Source organism: Staurois parvus, unplaced genomic scaffold (genome assembly GCF_062004578.1).
Source record: "Staurois parvus isolate SC_StPar_1 unplaced genomic scaffold, SC_StPar_1.0 ptg000337l, whole genome shotgun sequence".
NCBI classification, from domain to species: Eukaryota; Metazoa; Chordata; class Amphibia; order Anura; family Ranidae; genus Staurois; species Staurois parvus.
The window spans coordinates 680,941-700,869 of NW_028318133.1; the positions used below are offsets into that span (position 1 = coordinate 680,941).

The 19,929-nt window shown below is 45.8% G+C and overlaps 1 protein-coding gene across 1 annotated transcript; it reads left to right on the forward strand.

The window, feature by feature from the left end:
- Nucleotides 1–345: 345 nt before the first annotated feature.
- On the forward strand, nucleotides 346–19,452 carry LOC149457054 (ADP-ribosylation factor-like protein 13B). Its single transcript, XM_089684138.1, has 9 exons — nucleotides 346–411; nucleotides 708–778; nucleotides 1,614–1,863; nucleotides 3,287–3,392; nucleotides 5,946–6,130; nucleotides 9,059–9,167; nucleotides 10,754–10,973; nucleotides 12,472–12,567; nucleotides 18,272–19,452. The coding sequence occupies exons 1-9, from the start codon at nucleotides 353–355 to the stop codon at nucleotides 18,337–18,339; spliced, it is 1,164 nt and encodes a 387-aa protein (XP_089540264.1). The 5' UTR covers nucleotides 346–352; the 3' UTR covers nucleotides 18,340–19,452.
- Nucleotides 19,453–19,929: the final 477 nt, after the last annotated feature.

Below are 19,929 nucleotides of genomic sequence, written 5' to 3' on the forward strand. Positions count from 1 at the left end.
GCTGGACGTTCTCCAGCCAGGAAATGAGGCGGGCCCTAATGAATGATAGAGGCGGGGCCAGGGACAGGCCAGGCTGGGAAGGGCTAGATGATGCTGGATGTCCACCAGCCAGGAAATGAGGCGGAGCTCTGTCTGACTTGCTGCAGCTTCTAATGCACATTGTGAGGAGCTCACAGTGTGCGGTGAAATCAGAGTGAGCTGGAGGTCAGATGTGAAGGGACCTGATGACTAAAAATAATGAGAAACCCATGCGGGATGTACATACTCTCCATATTACTGTTAGATTTTATAACTCTTTATATGCAAGTGACACCTGAAAATCCATGTGATTCCTCTGATCAGGTATTGGAAGATGTTCCATCTCTTCTCCCATTGCTGGCACTGCATGCAGAAGAAGCAAGAGCCAATCAGGTGAGTCCGACACCGGAATACCAACCGTCTTTATAAACGGAATAAAAATCTCATTATGAGATGGATGGATGTCACCAGGACAGGAATAGAGGGGAGATCGTTCGATGGGGACACCAGTTCGGGGATTCCCTCACTTTGCAGGGGGTTTCCCCTTCCTTCCTGTTTGGTCTAGGCGACAGGAAGATGATGGGAAATCTCCCCAATGGGGACACAGATGGGAAAAAGAACACAGATTTAGGTAATGTTCTGGTCCATAGGGATGTCCTCTATGTAATGGGGTGACTGTTGTCTTGCAGGAAGGTGACGATCGTCTTCTTGGGGCTGGAACATGCTGGAAAAACTTCGGTCATCAGAACCATCAGAAGAGGTGAGATTATAGAATTCTTCAATCAGAGAAGAGTTCACCTTTCCCAAAATTCCATCTAATAGGTCTCCTATATACAGGGGCGGACTGACCATTTGAAAACTCGGGCACTGCCCGAGGGCCAGGGGTCAGTAGGGGGCCCCATGAGATGCCCCTGGTACCTTTTTCATAGGCTTTTTTGAGTTTGGGCAAGGACATAGGGGCCCCATGATCCCCTATTGCCCGAGGGCCCCATGAGTTGTCAGTCTGCCCCTGCCTATGTAGCACAGCCTGCAAAATAAAAATTGGAATTGTTTTTGGGTCTGGGGATTTGAAATGCACAACCGCATGAGGTGGGTATGGACATGAACAGTGTCGGGACTTCTGGGGGCAGGAGGGGAAGTTGCCCTGGGTTCAGTTTGGGGGAAGGGGGCACCACAAGGCAGCAGCCCATAGAGTACATTCAACCAAGTTGCCCCTTACATCCTCAAATGACCCACCTTGCTGCCCCACCTTCTCAAAGGTCACATGATGTCACAGGGTCCTTTTTGTCTCCATTCTGGGCTGGGGAAGAGGTTGTGAATGATGCTTAGAACCACCAGTGCCCCTCTCTATACCATTAGACAATGATACTGTGGTGATACCTCCTCGGGGGCAGGACACTGACACCCTACATTCGCATTTTGTGTAGGGGTTCTGCAGGGGACAGCCCTAGGTTGAAGGTCAGTAGTGAAGCCTGGGCTGCTTTTTATTTTGGGCTTTAAGTCATCTTGGAGGACAAACAACTTAAATTTAGATTTGACATTTGAGGTATCAACTTTGCACTCCAAAAATCTGATTTTTTTTATTCCCTTTCTAGTTTATCCATCTCAGGTCTCCCCGTCTTCTGATCCTCTGAAAACTCACCTTCGTCTTGACCACTTTGATCTCACTCTTCTCGAGCTGCCCAGTGGACAGAAGGCCAGAGCCAACTGGAGATTATATTACCCCCAAGCCCATGCATTTGTCTTTTTAGTGGATTCTAGTGACCCGGGAGGATTACAGGAAGTAGCGAGTATCCTCCCGTGTATCCTTAAACACCCAAAAGTGTCTGGGAAGCCACTTTTAATGTAAGTTCTTCAATTTTGTATCGCTGTTAGATACAGAGACCTGAACATCAACACCTACATGAGCTTGTTGGACATCCTATTCCGAAACATGGCAATTATTATGCTGTTGGTTCCTCTTTGTGGCTATAACATCCTCCACTCTTCTGGGAAGACTTTCCACATGATTTTGGAAAGTGCCTGTGGCAATTTGTGCCCATTGGTGAGGTTAGGTACTGATGATGGATAAGATCTTGCTCACAGTCACATTCCAATTCATTCCAAAGGTGTTCCGTAAGGTTGAGATCAGAGTTCTCTGCAGGACTTTCAAGTTCCTCCATACCAAACTGGTCACACCATGTCTTTATTGAGCTGTATTTGTACACAGTAGAACAGTCATGCTTGAAAAGAAAAAGGTGTTCAGTAGTGTTGAGGTCCATAGATGTTTGCTAGGGTTGAGGTCCAAAGGTGTTCAGTAGGGCTGAAGTCCAATGGTGTTCAGTAGGGTTGAGGTCCAAAGGTGTTCAGTGAGGTTGAGGTCCAAAGGTGTTCAATGGGGCTGAGGTCCAAACGTGTTCAGTAGGGCTGAGGTCTATAGATGTTTAGTAAAGTTGAGGTCCATTGATGTTCAGTAGGGTTGAGGTCCATAGATGTTTAATAGAGCTGAAATGCATTGATGTTCAGTGGAGTTGAGATACATAGATGTTCAGTAGGGTTGAGATCCAAAGCTTTTCAGTAGGAATGAGGTCCAAAGGTGTTCAGTAGAGTTGCGGTCCAAAGGTGTTCAGTAGGACTGAGGTCCAAAGGTGTTCAGTAGAGTTGCGGTCCAAAGGTGTTCAGTAGGACTGAGGTCTAAAGGTGTTTAGTAGAGTTGAGGTCCATAGATGTTCAGTGAGGTTGAGGTCCAAAGGTGTCCAGTAGAGTTGAGGTACATAGATGTTCAGTAGGGTTGAGATCCAAAAGTGTTCAGTAGGGTTGAGGTCCATAGATGTTCAGTAGGGTTGAGATCCAAAAGTGTTCAGTAGGGTTGAGGTCCATAGATGTTTAGTAGGGTTGAGATCCAAAAGTGTTCAGTAGGGTTGAGTCCATAGATGTTTAGTAGGGTTGAGGTCCATCGATGTTCAGTAGGATTGAGGTCCAAAGGTGTTCAGTAGGGCTGAAGTCCAATGGTGTTTGATAGGGTTGAGGTCCATAGATGTTCAGTGAGGTTGAGGTCCAAGGGTGTTAAGTAGGGTTGAGTTCCAAGGGTGTTTAGTAAGGTTGAGGTCCAAAGGTATTCAGTAGGGTTGAGGTCCAAGGGTGCTCAGAAGGGTTGCAGTCCATAGATGTTCAGTAGGATTGAGGTTAGGGCTTTGTGCCGAACACTTGAGTTCCCGGACTGCACATTCATATTTCTAACAATCGTATTTTTTTACTGCCTATACTGAATCCATTTTCTTTTTTGCAGATTTGCTAATAAACAGGACAGAGCCTACGCGCTTCTACCCAGCGAAATCATTGAACTGCTGTCACTGGAAAAACTGGTGAATGAGAACAAGACGCTTTGCAGAATTGTACGTCCATTTTTTAATTTGTTGCAAGTAGTTGGTCATACAGGAATCACATTCTTAACGGGCTCTGCTGTGGCTGTGTTTCAAGGGCTTTGTGGAATTTGTAATTGAAGGAGCACTCGACAATAAGTGGTAGCCAGGGGCGGACTGACAACTCATGGGGCCCCCGGGCAATAGGGGATCATGGGGCCCCTGTGTCCTTGCCCAAACTCAAAAAAGCCTATGAAAAAGGTATCAGGGGCATCTCATGGGGCCCCCTACTGACCCCGGGTCCTCGGGCAGTTCCAAATGGTCAGTCCGCCCCTGGTGGTAGCCTAGTACCAGGATCAAACAGACCGAGCACATAGACCTATAGGGACAGAATTCGGTTTACTTAAGCTTGGCATTGTTTGCAAAAATGTTTAAAAAATCATTTTAGGCCTAAAGATTAGTTAAAACCGCCCAAAATTATATATTTCTGAAAGCAGACACCCTGGAGAATAAAATAGTGGTAGTTCCATTTTTTTATGTCACACGATATTCGTGCAACGACATATTAAGCTCAAATTTCAGGGAAAAAAATACATTAAAGGTAATTTTAGGCTACACAAGCACAATATTTTACCCAATGTAAACAATGAGGGTGCGTCAAGTAAATAGATACAATATATCCTCCTTATAGCTATCCAGCCCACATGAAAGAAAAATATATTTGAAATATATTTTAAAAATATTCTTCCCAAATATATTGACATATATTTGAAATTCTACAGTTTTGGCCATATTCAATATATTTCAAAATATATTTAAATAAATAAATATATATATATATATGTGTGTATGTGTATATATATATATATATATATACATACAACATGCAGTATATTTTATATATATATATATATATATATATATATATATATATATCAGGGGCGGACTGACCATCTGGAAACTTGGCCACTGCCCGAGGGCCCGGGGTCAGTAGGGGGCCCCATGAGATGCCCCGGTACCTTTTTCATAGGCTTTTTTGAGTTTGGGCAAGGACACAGGGGCTCCATGATCCCCTATTGCCCGAGGGCCCCATGAGTTGTCAGTCCGCCCCTGATATATATATATATATATATATATATATATATATATATATACACACAAATATACACTGCATGTTGAAATGCGTTTTTTTATAAACCACAAAATATATGAAAAATATTTTAAAAAATATATTTTCTTTAAATATATTCTTCAGATTTTTTTTAACATATGAAAAAGTAATTTTAACATATATTTTTACATATATTTGTAAATTCATTCCAAAAATGTACATTTGTATTTTTAAAGACATACAGTATATTGGAAATGTATTTTTAAAAATATTTTCCGTATATTTTGTAATAAAAACGCATTTCAACATGCAGTATATATAAATATATTTATTTATTTATTTATTTCAGGTACTTATCAGGCACCGTCAATTTATGCAGTGCTTTACATATTGTACATTCACGTCAGTCCCTAACCCTCAAGGGGTGTACAGTCTAAGGTCCCTAACTCACATTCATACATACACATACTAGGGACAATTTAGACAGGAGCCAATTAACCTACCAGCATGTCTTTGGAGTGTGGGAGGAAACCGGAGTACCCGGAGGAAACCCACACAGACACAGGGAGAACATGCAAACATCAGGCAGGTGGTGCCGTGGCTGGGATTCGAACCAACGACCCTAGTACTGCCAGGAGGAAGTGCTAACCACTTAGCCACTGTGCCGCCCAATATATATATTTATTTATTGAAATATATTTTGAAATATATTGAATATGACCAAAATTGTAGCATTTCAAACGTATGTCAATATATTTGGGAAGAATATTTTTAAAATATATTTCAAATATATTTTTCTTCCATACAGGAAGGACTGGATTGTTCGCTGGTTTCCCTCCCCTCTATCTGGTGCAGGGGCGGACTGACCATTTGGAAACTCGGGCACTGCCCGAGGGCCCGGGGTCAGTAGGGGGCCCCATGAGATGCCCCTGGTACCTTTTTCATAGGCTTTTTTGAGTTTGGGCAAGGACACAGGGGCCCCATGATTCCCTATTGCCCGGGGGCCCCATGAGTTGTCAGTCCACCCCTGATCTGGTGACACCCAGCAAGGGGTTCCTGCGCCAGCAGGTGGGAAAGCATAGCCCGAAAAACATGCCTGGGGGGGGGGGCAATGTACTGGGGGTGCATAGAGGTGATTGGGCGGCTGTACAGCCAACGGTTGGCTTGCCAGATTTACAGGCGTGTGTGTAAAACAACCCACTGCTGCCAACGTATGACGTACGCCAGTGGAGACGAAAGGGTTAAAGGAAAGAAAAATGATCAGCAAAAAATAATATAGCCTATAAAATTGGCACACAACAAGACATTTTTAATTTATTAAAAGTTGGCTTTCCATTTCGATCGGCTGCCGTTGTCATTTCCTAAAACTGCAAAAAAAAAAAATTAGCATGAAATAAAAAAAAAATACAAATAAATCAACAACTATAAATAATAGAACCCCACTGACAGAGTCTGCTATGCCTTTCATTGGACAGGAACCGTGCTCAGCAACTCCAGAGCTCCGTTCCCATTACGACTGGATGATTCTGAAGGGACTGCGGTGGATTCTAAAGTCTGTAACCCTCAGCTACTCAACGCTCAACGCTAGCGTCCTACAAGAAACCACGGAGCAAAAAGAAAGTATACATCACAGAACCGCCGTAAAACCATGGAATGTCAGGTACTAGAACCGAACTGAGAACAAAGCAGAAACGGAGGGGCAATAGGGAGAAGGTTAAATATGGGTTATGTGTAACTGGTGCCATATCTAGAAATATTATACATTTGGAGAAATCTTTTCTTTTTGTTTCAAAAAATTTTATTGAAGTTTCAAAGAATATTCACAAACGTTCAAGCAAATGAACGGAAATAGTACATAGCTTCATTTAACCATCAGATCACCGCCGTCAGCTGGATCCATAAACCACAGGCAGATGTTTCAGCAACCTGAATTTGGACTAGAAATAGTAATCCTAGGGACCTCCAGTGCCTGTACTGGAGGGAAATGGGGTGGGGACAGGACTTGGAAGTATGGGGGTTAACTTGGGGGAGTGGAAAGTCAGCCTTGAGCAGGGTCAAAATGGGTTTAATTGTAGAGGGCAGGTACTTCAATCCCTAGATTGAAGGGAAAAGGTGGTGGTTGGGGGTTGGAAGTTTGGATAGCCTCTGTTCTGGAAGGAGAAAGTCTATTCAGGATTGGTGTCTTTAAAATTGTCTTGTCTCCAACCTTCTAGGAGTAGGAAGTCTGTCCAGGAGTGTTGTCTTTAAAATTGTCTTGTCTCCAACCTTCTAGGAGTAGGAAGTCTATCCAGGAGTGTTGTCTTTTAAATTGCCAGGTCTCCAACCTTCTAGAAGTAGGAAGTCTATCCAGGAGTGTTGTCTTTTAAATTGCCAGGTCTCCAACCTTCTAGAAGTAGGAAGTCTGTCCAGGAGTGATGTCTTTTAAATTGCCAGGTCTCCAATGTTCTCAAAGTAGGAAGTCTGTCCAGGAGTGATGTCTTTTAAATTGCCAGGTCGCCAACCTTCTTCAAGTAGGATGTCTATCCAGGAATGTTGTCTTTTAAATTTTCAGGTCTCCAACCTTCTAAAAGTAGGAAGACTGTCCAGGAGTGGTGTCTTTTAAATTGCCAAGTCTCCAACCTTCTAGAAGTAGGAAGTCTGTCTAGGAATGGTGTCTTTTAAATTGTCTGGTCTCCATATTTCTAGAAGTAGGGAATCTATCCAAGAGTGTTGTCTTTTAAATTCTCTGTTATCCAACCTTCTAGAAGTAGGATGTCTATCCAGGAGTGTTGTCTTTTAAATTGCCAGGTATCCAACCTTCTAGAAATAGGAAGTCTGTCCAGGAGTGATGTCTTTTACATTTCCAGGTCTCCAATGTTCTAAAAGTAGGAAGTCTATCCAGGAGTGATGTCTTTTAAATTGCCAGGTCTCCAACCTTCTAGAAATAGGAAGCCTGTCCAGGAGTGATGTCTTTTAAATTGCCAGGTCGCCAACCTTCTAGAAGTAGGAAGTCTATCCAGGAGTGGTGTCTTTTAAATTGCCAGGTCTCCAACCTTCTAGAAGTAGGAAGTCTATCCAGGAGTGATGTCTTTTAAATTGCCAGGTCGCCAACCTTCTTCAAGTAGGATGTCTATCCAGGAGTGGTGTCTTTTAAATTGCCAGGTCTCCAACCTTCTAGAAATAGGAAGTCTGTCCAGGAGTGGTGTCTTTTAAATTGCCAGGTCTCCAACCTTCTAGAAGTAGGAAGTCTATCCAGGAGTAGTGTCTTTTAAATTGCCAGGTCTCCAACCTTCTAGAAGTAGGAAGTCTATCCAGGAGTAGTGTCTTTTAAATTGCCAGGTCTCCAACCTTCTAGAAGTAGGAGGTCTATCCAGGAGGGCGTCTTTTAAATTGTCTGGTCTACATATTTTTTGAAGTAGGCCATCTATCCAGGAGTGTTGTCTTTTAAATTGCCAGGTCTACAACCTTCCAGAACAGGCGAGTCACAGTGGTGGCCCTCCAGCTGTTGCAAAACTAAAAGTCCCATCATGCCTCTGCCTTTGAGACTCATGCTTGTGACTGTCAATCTTGTAGTGCCTCATGGGGCTTGTAGTTTGGCAACAGATGGAGGGCCGCCAGTTTGACACCTGTGTTCTAGAAGGAGAAAGTCTATTCATTCTATAGAAGGAGTGGTGTCTTTAAAATTGTCTTGTCTCCAATGTTCTAAAAGTAGGTAGTCTATCCAGGAGTGTTATCGTTTAAATTGCCTGGTCTCCAACCTTCTAGAAGTAGGAAGTCTATCCTGGAGTGTTGTCTTTTAAATTGCCAGGTCTCCAACCTTCTAGAAGTAGGAAGTCCATCCAGGAGTGGTGTCTTTTAAATTGCCAGGTCTCCAACCTTCTAGAAGTAGGAAGTCTATCCAGGAGTGTTGTCTTTTAAATTGCCAGGTCTCCAAACTTCTAGAAGTAGGAAGTCTGTCCAGGAATGGTGTCTTTTAAATTGCCAGGTCTCCAACCTTCTAGAAGTAGGAGGTCTGTCCAGAAGTGGTGTCTTTTAAATTGCCTGGTCTCCAACTTTCCGGAAGTAGAGCGTTTACCCAGATGTCTGCTGTATCCCCCAGCAAACTCTGGGAGAAACTTTATTCTTGGTTACTGATCAATTCTTTCACTATCACACTGTTGAATGTGTGTTTTCTGCTACCATTGTAACTACGACATCCATGGCAGTAATGGAATGCAAATGAACTCACAGCCGCAATAGCAGCTGAGAGCTGGCTTACATTTCTTCATTCGGCTTTGGGGCTTCTTTGCTCTTGATAAATGTGCCATCCTCCCCCCGTCCAACATGTGCCACCTGTGCCCTTTGGAAAGCCAGGACATCCATTGCCAGTGTCAGGCTTTGCAGTATAAACCTGGAAGTGCTCATCTCTGAGCACTTTTTGGTTCAGTGCTGTAAAACACTGGCCAGCGTAGCTGGGGAAATAGGAGATCTCAATGTAAGTATTGTCAACCACCTCCTGTATAAGAGGAAAGGTAAAAAGAAGAATAATTAAATAATGTAATGGGACATAACTACTAAACTGTAGATATCACGGGACACCCTATTTCAACAGATAAGTTCTGTGTTGCAGTGATCTGCCAAAATGGAAGGTGACCGATGAGGAAATCACGGACCTTCACAAACCATTCCCGTGTGGCAAAAAAAGAGCCCTGAAGCCCATACAGAATATACTGACACAGGTAATAAATAGATAAAATGTCTTTTATATTATTTGTCAGCTTTATATTAAGAGAAAATATCTTCTAGTAATTAAGATCAGTGGTCTCCAAACTGCAGGCCTTTGGATGCTGCCTTTTGCTTGACTTTATCCTGCCCTTGGGGTACAAATATTCCATCTTTTACAAGTTACTATTTCTCCCACTGACACCAACAATGCAGCACCATTCATTTCAGTGACACCAACAATGGGGTATGATTCCTCCCACTGATACCACTGATGGGGCACTATTCCTCCCACTGATACCAATGATGGGGCACTATTCCTCTCACTGACACCAATGATGGGGCACTATTCCTCCCACTGACACCAATGATGGGGCACTATTCCTCTCACTGACACCAATGATGGGGCACTATTCCTCTCACTGACACCAATGATGGGGCACTATTCCTCCCACTGATACCAATGATGGGGCACTATTCCCCCCACTGATAACAATGATGGGACACTATTCCTCCCACTGATACCAATGATGGGGCACTATTCCTCCCACTGACACCAATGATGGGGCACTATTCCTCCCACTGATACCAATGATGGGGCACTATTCCTTCAACTGATACCAATGATGGGGCACTATTCCTTCAACTGATACCAATGATGGGGCACTATTCCTTCAACTGACACCAATGATGGGGCACTATTCCTCCCACTGACACCAATGATGGGGCACTATTCCTCCCACTGACACCAAGGATGGGACACTATTCCTCCCACTGACACCAGTGATGGGGCATTATTCCTCCCACTGACACCAATGATGGGGCACTATTCCACCCACTGACACCAATGATGGGGCACTATTCCTCCCACTAACACCAATGATGGGGCACTATTCCTTCCACTGACACCAATGATGGGGCACTATTCCTCCCATTAATACCAATGATGGGGCACTATTCCATCCACTGACACCAATGATGGGGCACTATTCCTCCCACTGACACCAATGATGGGGCACTATTCCTCCCACTAACATCAATGATGGGGCACTATTCCTCCCACTAACATCAATGATGGGGCACTATTCCTCCCACTGACACCAATGATGGGGCACTATTCCTCCCACTGATACCAATGATGGGGCACTATTCTTCCCACTGATACCAATGATGGGGCACTATTCCTCCCACTGACACCAATGATGGGGCACTATTCCTCCCACTGACACCAATGATGGGGCACTATTCCTCCCACTGACACCAATGATGGGGTACTATTCCTCCCACTGACACCAATAATGGAACACTATTCAAAAGTTATTAATTCATACAGTACAAGGTAAATATGTATCTGAAGTATTTTCCTAATTCACTGTTTTGTATATGTATTACATTCGACATGCAAAGAGAATAGCCTAATAATGTTCAATTTTGTCTCATTGGCATAGAATGGATGTACATCCAGTGTCACAGGAAGAATAGCTCTTTATAAATACAACCCCCCATGCATACTACTGTATATTTAAATATATTGAAAAACATTTTACTATCACTTATCATATTGGTTTTATTTCCGCTTTTCCTTTCCTCTTCCCTTTTATAGACAGGTTACAGCCTGCAGAGGACACACAAGAGGACAAGGAAGAAGGTGAAGGTGCTGGAAGGCAGCGTTTCTCACACATCAAATGCTGATGAAAATAAAATTCATGAGCAAAAGGTTGAACCGCAAGTATCTCCCACCAGGGAATCTCGCCATCACCATATGGACTCCAAAACGGTCGTCATACCGGAGACCCTGGAGAACAATCAAGCAAAACGGGGAGGTAAAAATATAACACATTTACCAAAAAATAGGCTGTAATAATGAGCTTGAGCTACGGGGTAGCTTTTATCTAATGGCAAGAGCATGACAACCAATTTTATATTCTTTTTTTTTTTTTTTCAAATTTATATTCTTCCCACTGACCACCAATGTAAGGGGCATTCTTCCCACTGATCCCCAATGTAAGGGACATTCTTCCCACTGACCACCAATGTAAGGGGCATTCTTCCCACTGATCCCCAATGTAAGGGGCATTCTTCCCACTGATCCCCAATGTAAGGGGCATTCTTCCCACTGATCCCCAATGTAAGGGACATTCTTCCCACTGACCACCAATGTAAGGGACATTCTTCCCACTGACCACCAATGTAAGGAGCATTCTTCCCACTGATCCCCAATGTAAGGGACGTTCTTCCCACTGACCACCAATGTAAGGGACGTTCTTCCCACTGACCACCAATGTAAGGAGCATTCTTCCCACTGACCACCAATGTAAGGGACATTCTTCCCACTGACCACCAATGTAAGGAGCATTCTTCCCACTGATCCCCAATGTAAGGGACATTCTTCCCACTGACCCCCAATGTAAGGGATATTCTTCCCACTGACCACCAATGTAAGGGACATTCTTCCCACTGACCACCAATGTAAGGGATATTCTTCCCACTGACCACCAATGTAAGGAGCATTCTTCCCACTGATCACCAATGTAAGGGGCATTCTTCCCACTGATCCCCAATGTAAGGGACATTCTTCCCACTGACCACCAATGTAAGGAGCATTCTACCCACTGACCACCAATGTAAGGAGCATTCTACCCACTGACCACCAATGTAAGGGACGTTCTTCCCACTGACCACCAATGTAAGGGACGTTCTTCCCACTGACCACCAATGTAAGGGACATTCTTCCCACTGACCCCCAATGTAAGGGACATTCTTCCCACTGATCCCCAATGTAAGGGACATTCTTCCCACTGACCACCAATGTAAGGAACATTCTTCCCACTGACCACCAATGTAAGGGACATTCTTCCCACTGATCACCAATGTAAGGGACATTCTTCCCACTGATCCCCAATGTAAGGGACATTCTTCCCACTTATCCCCAATGTAAGGGACATTGTTCCCACTGATCCCCAATGTAAGGGACATTCTTCCCACTGATCCCCAATGTAAGGGACATTCTTCCCACTGATCCCCAATGTAAGGGACATTCTTCCCACTGATCCCCAATGTAAGGGACATTCTTCCCCACTGATTACCAATGTAAGGGACATTCTTCCCCACTGATTACCAATGTAAGGGACATTCTTCCCACTGACCACCAATGTAAGGGGCATTCTTCCCACTGACCACCAATGTAAGGGACATTCTTCTTTCATCCCATACATTCTTAGCATGGGTACCATTAGACCTGAAAATTATTTAAGGGTTCCTTTGGGGTCAAAAGTTAGAAAAGTCTGATGTGGAAGAATCTTCAATTGTTCGGTTTTCCAGGTTCCAGGAGAAGAAGGAAAAGACGGCCAATTCCGAAGCCACAAATTAAACCTCCGAATGGCGTTCACTCTGCAGGAGATATGGGCCAGACATTCGGTATGTTAAAGTGAAACTTCCGTGTATTATAATTGAGATAATAAATTGGAACATATTTTTCGTTATTATAAGAATTACTTATATGAAGCAATTACAGATCATTTCTTTATGCTCGTTGGGCCGTGTCCCCAGAACCGCTGGATTCCAAAACACATATGAGGTCATATACAGTCATGGCCGAAATTGTTGGCACCCTTGATATTTTTCCTGAAAATCAAGTATTTCACACAAAAAAGGTATTGCATTAACACATGTTTTGCTATACACATGTTTATTCCCTTTGTATGTATTGGAACAAATATAAAACAGAGGCAGAAAAGCAAATATGACATAATGTCACACAAAACCCCAAAAATGGGCTGGACAAAAGTATTGGCACCCTTAACTTAATATTTGGTTGCACACCCTTTGGAAAACATAACTGAAATCAGTCGCTTCCTATAACCATCAATAAGCTTCTGACACCTCTCACCCGGAATTTTGGACCACTCTTCCTTTGCAAACAGCTCCAGGTCTCTCTTATTGGAAGGACACCTTTTCCCAACAGCAATTTTAAGATCTCTCCACAGGTGTTCAATGGGATTTAGATCTGGGCTCATTGCTGGCCACTTCAGAACTCTCCAGCGCTTCTTTGCCATCCATTTCTGAGTGCTTTTTGACGTATGTTTGGGGTCATTGTCCTGCTGGAAGACCCAGGATCTTGGACGCAAACCCAGCTTTCTGACACTGGGCCCTACAGTGCGACCCAAAATCCTTTGGTAATCCTCAGATTTCATGATGCCTTGCACACAGTCAAGGCACCCAGTGCCAGAGGCAGCAAAACAACCCCAAAACATCATTGAACCTCCACCATATTTTACCGTAGGTACTGTGTTTTGTTCTTTGTAGGCCTCATTCCGTTTTCGGTAAACAGTAGAATGATGTGCTTTACCGAAAAGCTCTATCTTGGTCTCATCTGTCCACAAGACGTTTTCCCAGAAGGCTTTTGGCTTACTCAAGTACATTTTGGCAAACTGTAGTCTTGCTTTTTTATGTCTCTGTGTCAGCAGTGGGGTCCTCCTGGGTCTCCTGCCATAGCGTTTCATTTCATTTAAATGTCGACGGATAGTTCGCGCTGACACTGATGCTCCCTGAGCCTGCAGGACAGCTTGAATGTCTTTGGAACATGTTTGGGGCTGCTTATCCACCATCCGGACTATTCTGCGTTGCAATCTTTCATCAATTTTCCTCATCCGTCCACGACCAGGGAGATTAGCTACAGTGCCATGGGTTGCAAACTTCTTGATAATGTTGCGCACTGTGGACAAAGGCAAATCTAGTTCTCTGGAGATGGACTTGTAACCTTGAGATTGTTGATATTTTGCCACAATTTTGGTTCTCAGGTCCTCAGACAGTTCTCGTCTCCTCTTTCTGTTGTCCATGCTTAGTGTGGCACAGACAGACACACAATGCAAAGGTTAAGTGAACGTCTCTCCTTTTTATCTGCTTTCAGGTGTGATTTCTATATTGCCCACACCTGTTACTTGCCCCAGGTGAGTTTACAGGAGCATCACATGCTTGTAACATTCTTATTTATCCGCAGTTGTGAAAGGGTGCCAATACTTTTGTCCAGCCCATTTTTGGAGGTTTGTGTGACATTATGTCGAATTTGCTTTCTTTCCTCCCTTTTTTTGTTTTGTCCCAATACACACAAAGGGAATAAACATGTGTATAGCAAAACATGTGTTAATGCAATACGTTTCGTGAGAAATACATGATTTCCTGGAGAAATATCAAGGGTGCCAACAATTTCGGCCATGACTGTATGTGTTTTGAACCACTCTGGATGGACTGGTGGCCCAGTCTGGGCTGCCAACAGAGGGGTAAAGGCCCTATCAGGTCAGCAGAGGCCCCTTGCTGCTCTTCTACGATGTCATCTTCTGGCCGCTCCAACATTCTTCCTCCTATTGGGTGACAGAGTTGACGTTGGGCTAGACCTGCAAGGTGCCTCTTCTTGGCTTGGTCCCTCAACAGTATCTCATGCCTTTGGTGCCCAGTGCCACCTTGATGCATTTATAATTTTGGGGTCATATCTAGGGGCGGACTGACAACTCATGGGGCCCCCGGGCAATAGGGGATCATGGGGCCCCAGTGTCCTTGCCCAAACTCAAAAAATCCTATGAAGAAGGTACCAGGGGCATCTCATGGGGCCCTCTACTGACCCCGGGCCCTCGGGCAGTGCCCGAGTTTCCAAATGGTCAGTCCGCCCCCGGTCATATCCAGCCTGGGAAAACATGGACAAGAAGAGCATTGCCAGCAAGAGTGGGAGCTGTCTATGGATCTGACACAACCAATGAACTGCTTTTGGAGGCCTCCCCAGCTCCAAACAGGGTGGCAACTGAGATGCTGGAGACTCTGAGAACCCTGGCTTTGCTGTGAGAGGGGGGTAATTGGGCTGGAGGTGGCATAATTGATGCTCCTAGGTGGGTCGCTATCAAATGCAAATTCCTCCTATTGCTTCCTGTGGAGGCCATCTGGTTCCTCAGTGGGTGCTAAGGGGTTTAGGGTGGCCAGTACATTCAATGCAGATGATCCGGATAAAGATGTGTGCGTGTGTGAATCAATGGCATCGATTGGGGATGTGATGATGGAAGCAGCTGGAAAGGGGGAAGGTAGTTAGATCCAGGGTGCATCTATACCTTCTCTTCTGAGGAAACATGCAAGAGACAGGGAGGGAAACTAGCTCTAAACAAGAGGGGAGGACAGATGGAGATACCAAATTCCATCAGTAAACAAGTAGTAGTACCTCAAAAATGCCTCTAGAGGTCAGCATACTACAGAATGATAGTGATACTGATGCAGTTCGATGCAACACAGAAAACATACATATCGGTGGGATGGAACCCTTGTGCTAGGATGTGATGAGGATGAGCATTGGGGAGACCCTCAAAGCAATGTACAGGGAAGACATCTAATCTGTCACTCCAGAGACAATGTGGGAGCAGCAGAAGAGATGTCACCCAAGAAATTGGGAGTTATGGGGTATGGAAAGGTATCAGATGGTGTCACATGGGTAAGGAGGGGTACCAGATGGTGCTGCAAATATTTATTACATTATGTCAAATGTGTGAGGAGATGTATCTGATGGTGTCCTAAGGATGAAGAGGGTCTCCGGATGGTGTCATAGAGGTGAGGAGGGGTACAAGATGGTGTCACAGAGGTGAGGAAGGGCTACAAGATAGTGTCACAGAGGTGAGGAAGGGGTACAAGATGGTGTCACAGAGGTGATGAAGGGTACAAGATGGTGCCACAGAGGTGAGGAGGGGACACATGATGGTGTCACAGAGGTGAGGAGGGGAACAAGATGGTGTCACAGAGGTGAGGAGGGGACACAAGATGGTGTCACAGAGGTGAGGAGGGGTACAAGATGGTGTCACAGAGGTGAGAAAGGGTACAAGATGGTGTCACAGAGGTGAGGAGGGGTAAAACATGGTGCCACAGAGGCGAGGAGGGGTACAAGATAGTGTCACAGAGGCGAGGAGGGGTACATGATGGTGCCACAGAGGCGAGGAGGGGACACATGATGCTGTCACAGTGGCGAGGAGGGGTACAAGATGGTGTCACAGAGGCGAGGAGGGGTACAAGATGGTGTCACAGAGGCGAGGAGGGGACACATGATGCTGTCACAGTGGAGAGGAGGGGACACATGATGCTGTCACAGAGGTGAGGAGGGGTACAAGATGGTGTCACAGAGGTGAGGAGGGGTACAAGATGGTGTCACAGAGGCGAGGAGGGGTACAAGATGGTGCCACAGAGGTGAAGAGGGGTACAAGATGGTGGGAGGAAGAGTTAGTAGAGTCCCCCTTTAAATACTATTCTCTAACGGTTTGATGATATTAAAGTTCACAATGTGCCTATTTAAGTCACCTAATAAAGTTTGCTTTCACAAATATACTCCTAGTGCCATCTACTGGCTATTTTTGGCATTACAGAGTGAGATATTTAAACTCAGTTTTGTGCTCAGCTATAGGTTATATGCTATATTGCCCAAAGTATTGGCCCCGCCCTCCAAATCATGTGATCCAGGTGTTCCAATCCCCTCCCAATCATGTGATTCAGGTGTTCCAATCCCCTCCAAATCATGTGATTCAGATGTTCCAATCCCCTCCATATCATGTGATTCAGGTGTTCCAATCCCCTCCATGGACACAGGTGTATACAATCAAGCCCCTAGGCATGCAGACTGCTTCTACAAACATTGGTGAAAGAATGGGTCGCTCTCAGGAGCTCAGTGACTCCAAGCGTGGTCCCGTGATAGGTGGTCACCTGGGCAATAAGTCCATCCGTGACATTTCCTGGCTACTAAATATTCCACGCTCAACTGTTAGTGGGATTATAACAAAGTGGAAGCAACTGGGAACAACAGCCACTCAGCCACCAAGTGGTAGGCCACGTCACATGACAGGGCGGGGTCAGCGCATGCTGAAGCGCACAGTGCGCAGAAGTCACCAACTGTCTGCAGAGTCAATAGCTAAAGACCTCCAAACTTGGTGTGGCCTTCAGATGAGCCCAACAACAGTGTGTAGAGAGCTAGAGGGGGGATAGGGAAGGGAGGGAGGAAGAGGGGGAAGGGGATAGGGGAGGGGGGAAGAGGGGGGATAGGGAAGGGAGGGAGGAAGAGGGGGATAGGGAAGGGAGGGAGGAAGAGGGGGATAGGGAAGGGAGGGAAGGGGAAGAGGGGGGATAGGGAAGGGAGGGAAGGGGAAGAGGGGGGATAGGGAAGGGAGAAAAGGGAAGGGAGGGGGATAGGGAAGGGAGGGAAGGGAGGAAGAGGGGGATAGGGAAGGGAGGAAAGGGAAGGGAGGAAGAGGAGGAAAGGGAAGGGAGGAAGAGGAGGAAAGGGAAGGGAGGAAGAGGAGGAAAGGGAAGGGAGGAAGAGGAGGAAAGGGAAGGGAGGAAGAGGAGGAAAGGGAAGGGAGGAAGAGGAGGAAAGGGAAGGGAGGAAGAGGAGGAAAGGGAAGGGAGGAAGAGGGGGATAGGGAAGGGAGGAAGAGGGGGATAGGGAAGGGAGGAAGAGGGGGATAGGGAAGGGAGGGAAGGGGAAGAGGGGGTTAGGGAAGGGAGGGAAGGAGAAGAGGGGGGATAGGGAAGGGGAAGAGGGGGGATAGGGAAGGGAGGGAACGAGAAGAGGGGGATAGGGAAGAGGGGGGATAGGGAAGGGAGGGAAGGGGAAGAGGGGGTTAGGGAAGGGAGGGGGGAAAGGGGAAAAGGGGGTGATAGGGAAAGGGGGATGGGAAAGGGGGGAAGGGGGAGGAGAATAGGGAATGGAGGGGAAGGGAATGGAGAGGGAGGGGAAAAGAGGAGGGGGGATGAGAAAAGAGAAGGGGGGGAAGGGAAAAGGGAAGTAGGAAGGAAAGGGCGAAGGGAAGAGGGAAGGGGTCCCCATTAGGGAAGCTGTTAAAGTGTATGTAAACTTGGACCGTACATTTCTCGAATTCGCTCCCTTTTGGACTAATTAAAGGATCTAAATTTTGCTGTGGGGCCCCATCACGATTTTTCTGTGGGGCCCCGTGATTTGTAGTCACTCTGAAACATTATTAACTATTATTAATTACTATTATTAATTATTATTAACATGCAATCTGGCTAGGAATGTGTCTCGTCTGAAAAAAAAAATGCTCGATAATAATTTATTCTTTAATAGTCGATGATTTCCGCCCTGCAGATCTGTACAGAAGAGCCATGCATGCTCTAAAGCTGAAGCAAGAACTGCGAAGGAAGGTCAACCCGTAACGGGCCAGGACTTGGCTGCGCCATCACAGAGCTAGGACGCCCCCCCATGTCCCCTAGATAGCAGATCCCACCAATCGGTATCACAGACCTAGGACACCCCCCCCATGTCCCCTAGATAGCAGATCCCACCGATCAGCATCACAGACCTAGGACGCCCCCCCATGTCCCCTAGATAGCAGATCCCACCGATCAGCATCACAGACCTAGGACACCCCCCCATGTCCCCTAGATAGCAGATCCCACCAATCGGTATCACAGACCTAGGACACCCCCCCATGTCCCCTAGATAGCAGATCCCACCGATCAGCATCACAGACCTAGGACGCCCCCCCATGTCCCCTAGATAGCAGATCCCACCAATCAGCATCACAGACCTAGGACACCCCCCCATGTCCCCTAGATAGCAGATCCCACCAATCGGTATCACAGACCTAGGATGCCCCCCCATGTCCCCTAGATAGCAGGTCCCACCAATCGGCATCACAGACCTAGGACACCCCCCCATGTCCCCTAGATAGCAGATCCCACCGATCAGCATCACAGACCTAGGACACCCCCTCATGTCCCCTAGATAGCAGATCCCACCAATCGGTATCACAGACCTAGGACGCCCCCTCATGTCCCCTAGATAGCAGATCCCACCGATCAGCATCACAGACCACAACAGAATCACAACCGGGTAGAAATCATTAGAACGGGTAGTTTGTACAACGCCACAGCTCATGTCCTAGCATCGGAAGTAGCAGGTGCGATAATAAATGATTATTTTGTCACATGGGACGTATCGACTTTATGCCAGCCCATGAAAACGATCCTGTTGTTTGATTGGCTGGCCTTGGCGGGCAGAGGAGGAATCGGGGGTCTAATAGGCTCCTGCTCTCTCCATGAAGAGGACCTGTCACTGCCCAGAGCTATCTCGCGGGGGGGGGCTGGTCTTAGTCACCTCTCATGGTAGCTGAAGTTACAAAAAAAAAAAAAAAATGTTAAAAGTGTAATAAACAATGTAAATAAAATACACAAAAAGAATGAAAACAAAATATGTAAAAGCACAAATGTCTGTACTCTGCCCATAGCCGTTGTCATAGAATAAAAAAAAAGGATTGCTGCGTCTCAGATTATTGTTACTTCTTCTGTTCCACTGATACATTGTATGTACCGTGTCACCATCACATGCATGTGGTGTGTTAGTCTAGGTTCACACCTAAGCAGGGACGTAGATAAGGGGGGGTTATGGGGGTCCAACCCCCCCCCCCCACCCAGAGCCTTCTACCAAAATGTCCAGTGAAGCGTTTTCCGCTGCATTTTGCAGAAACGCACAGCAGTCCATTTAACATGATTTCCTATGGGACAGGTTCCCATCTCCGCGTTTTCACCCAGTGCGTTACCCACCATGCCATTAATACCATCCGTCATACCATCATGACCACCCGCCATGCCATCATGACCACTCACCATGCCCGCCATGCCATCATGACCACTCACCATGCCATCATGACCACCCACCATGCCATCATGACCACCCACCATGCCATCATGACCATTCACCATTCCATCATGACCATTCACCATGCCCGCCATTCCATCATGACC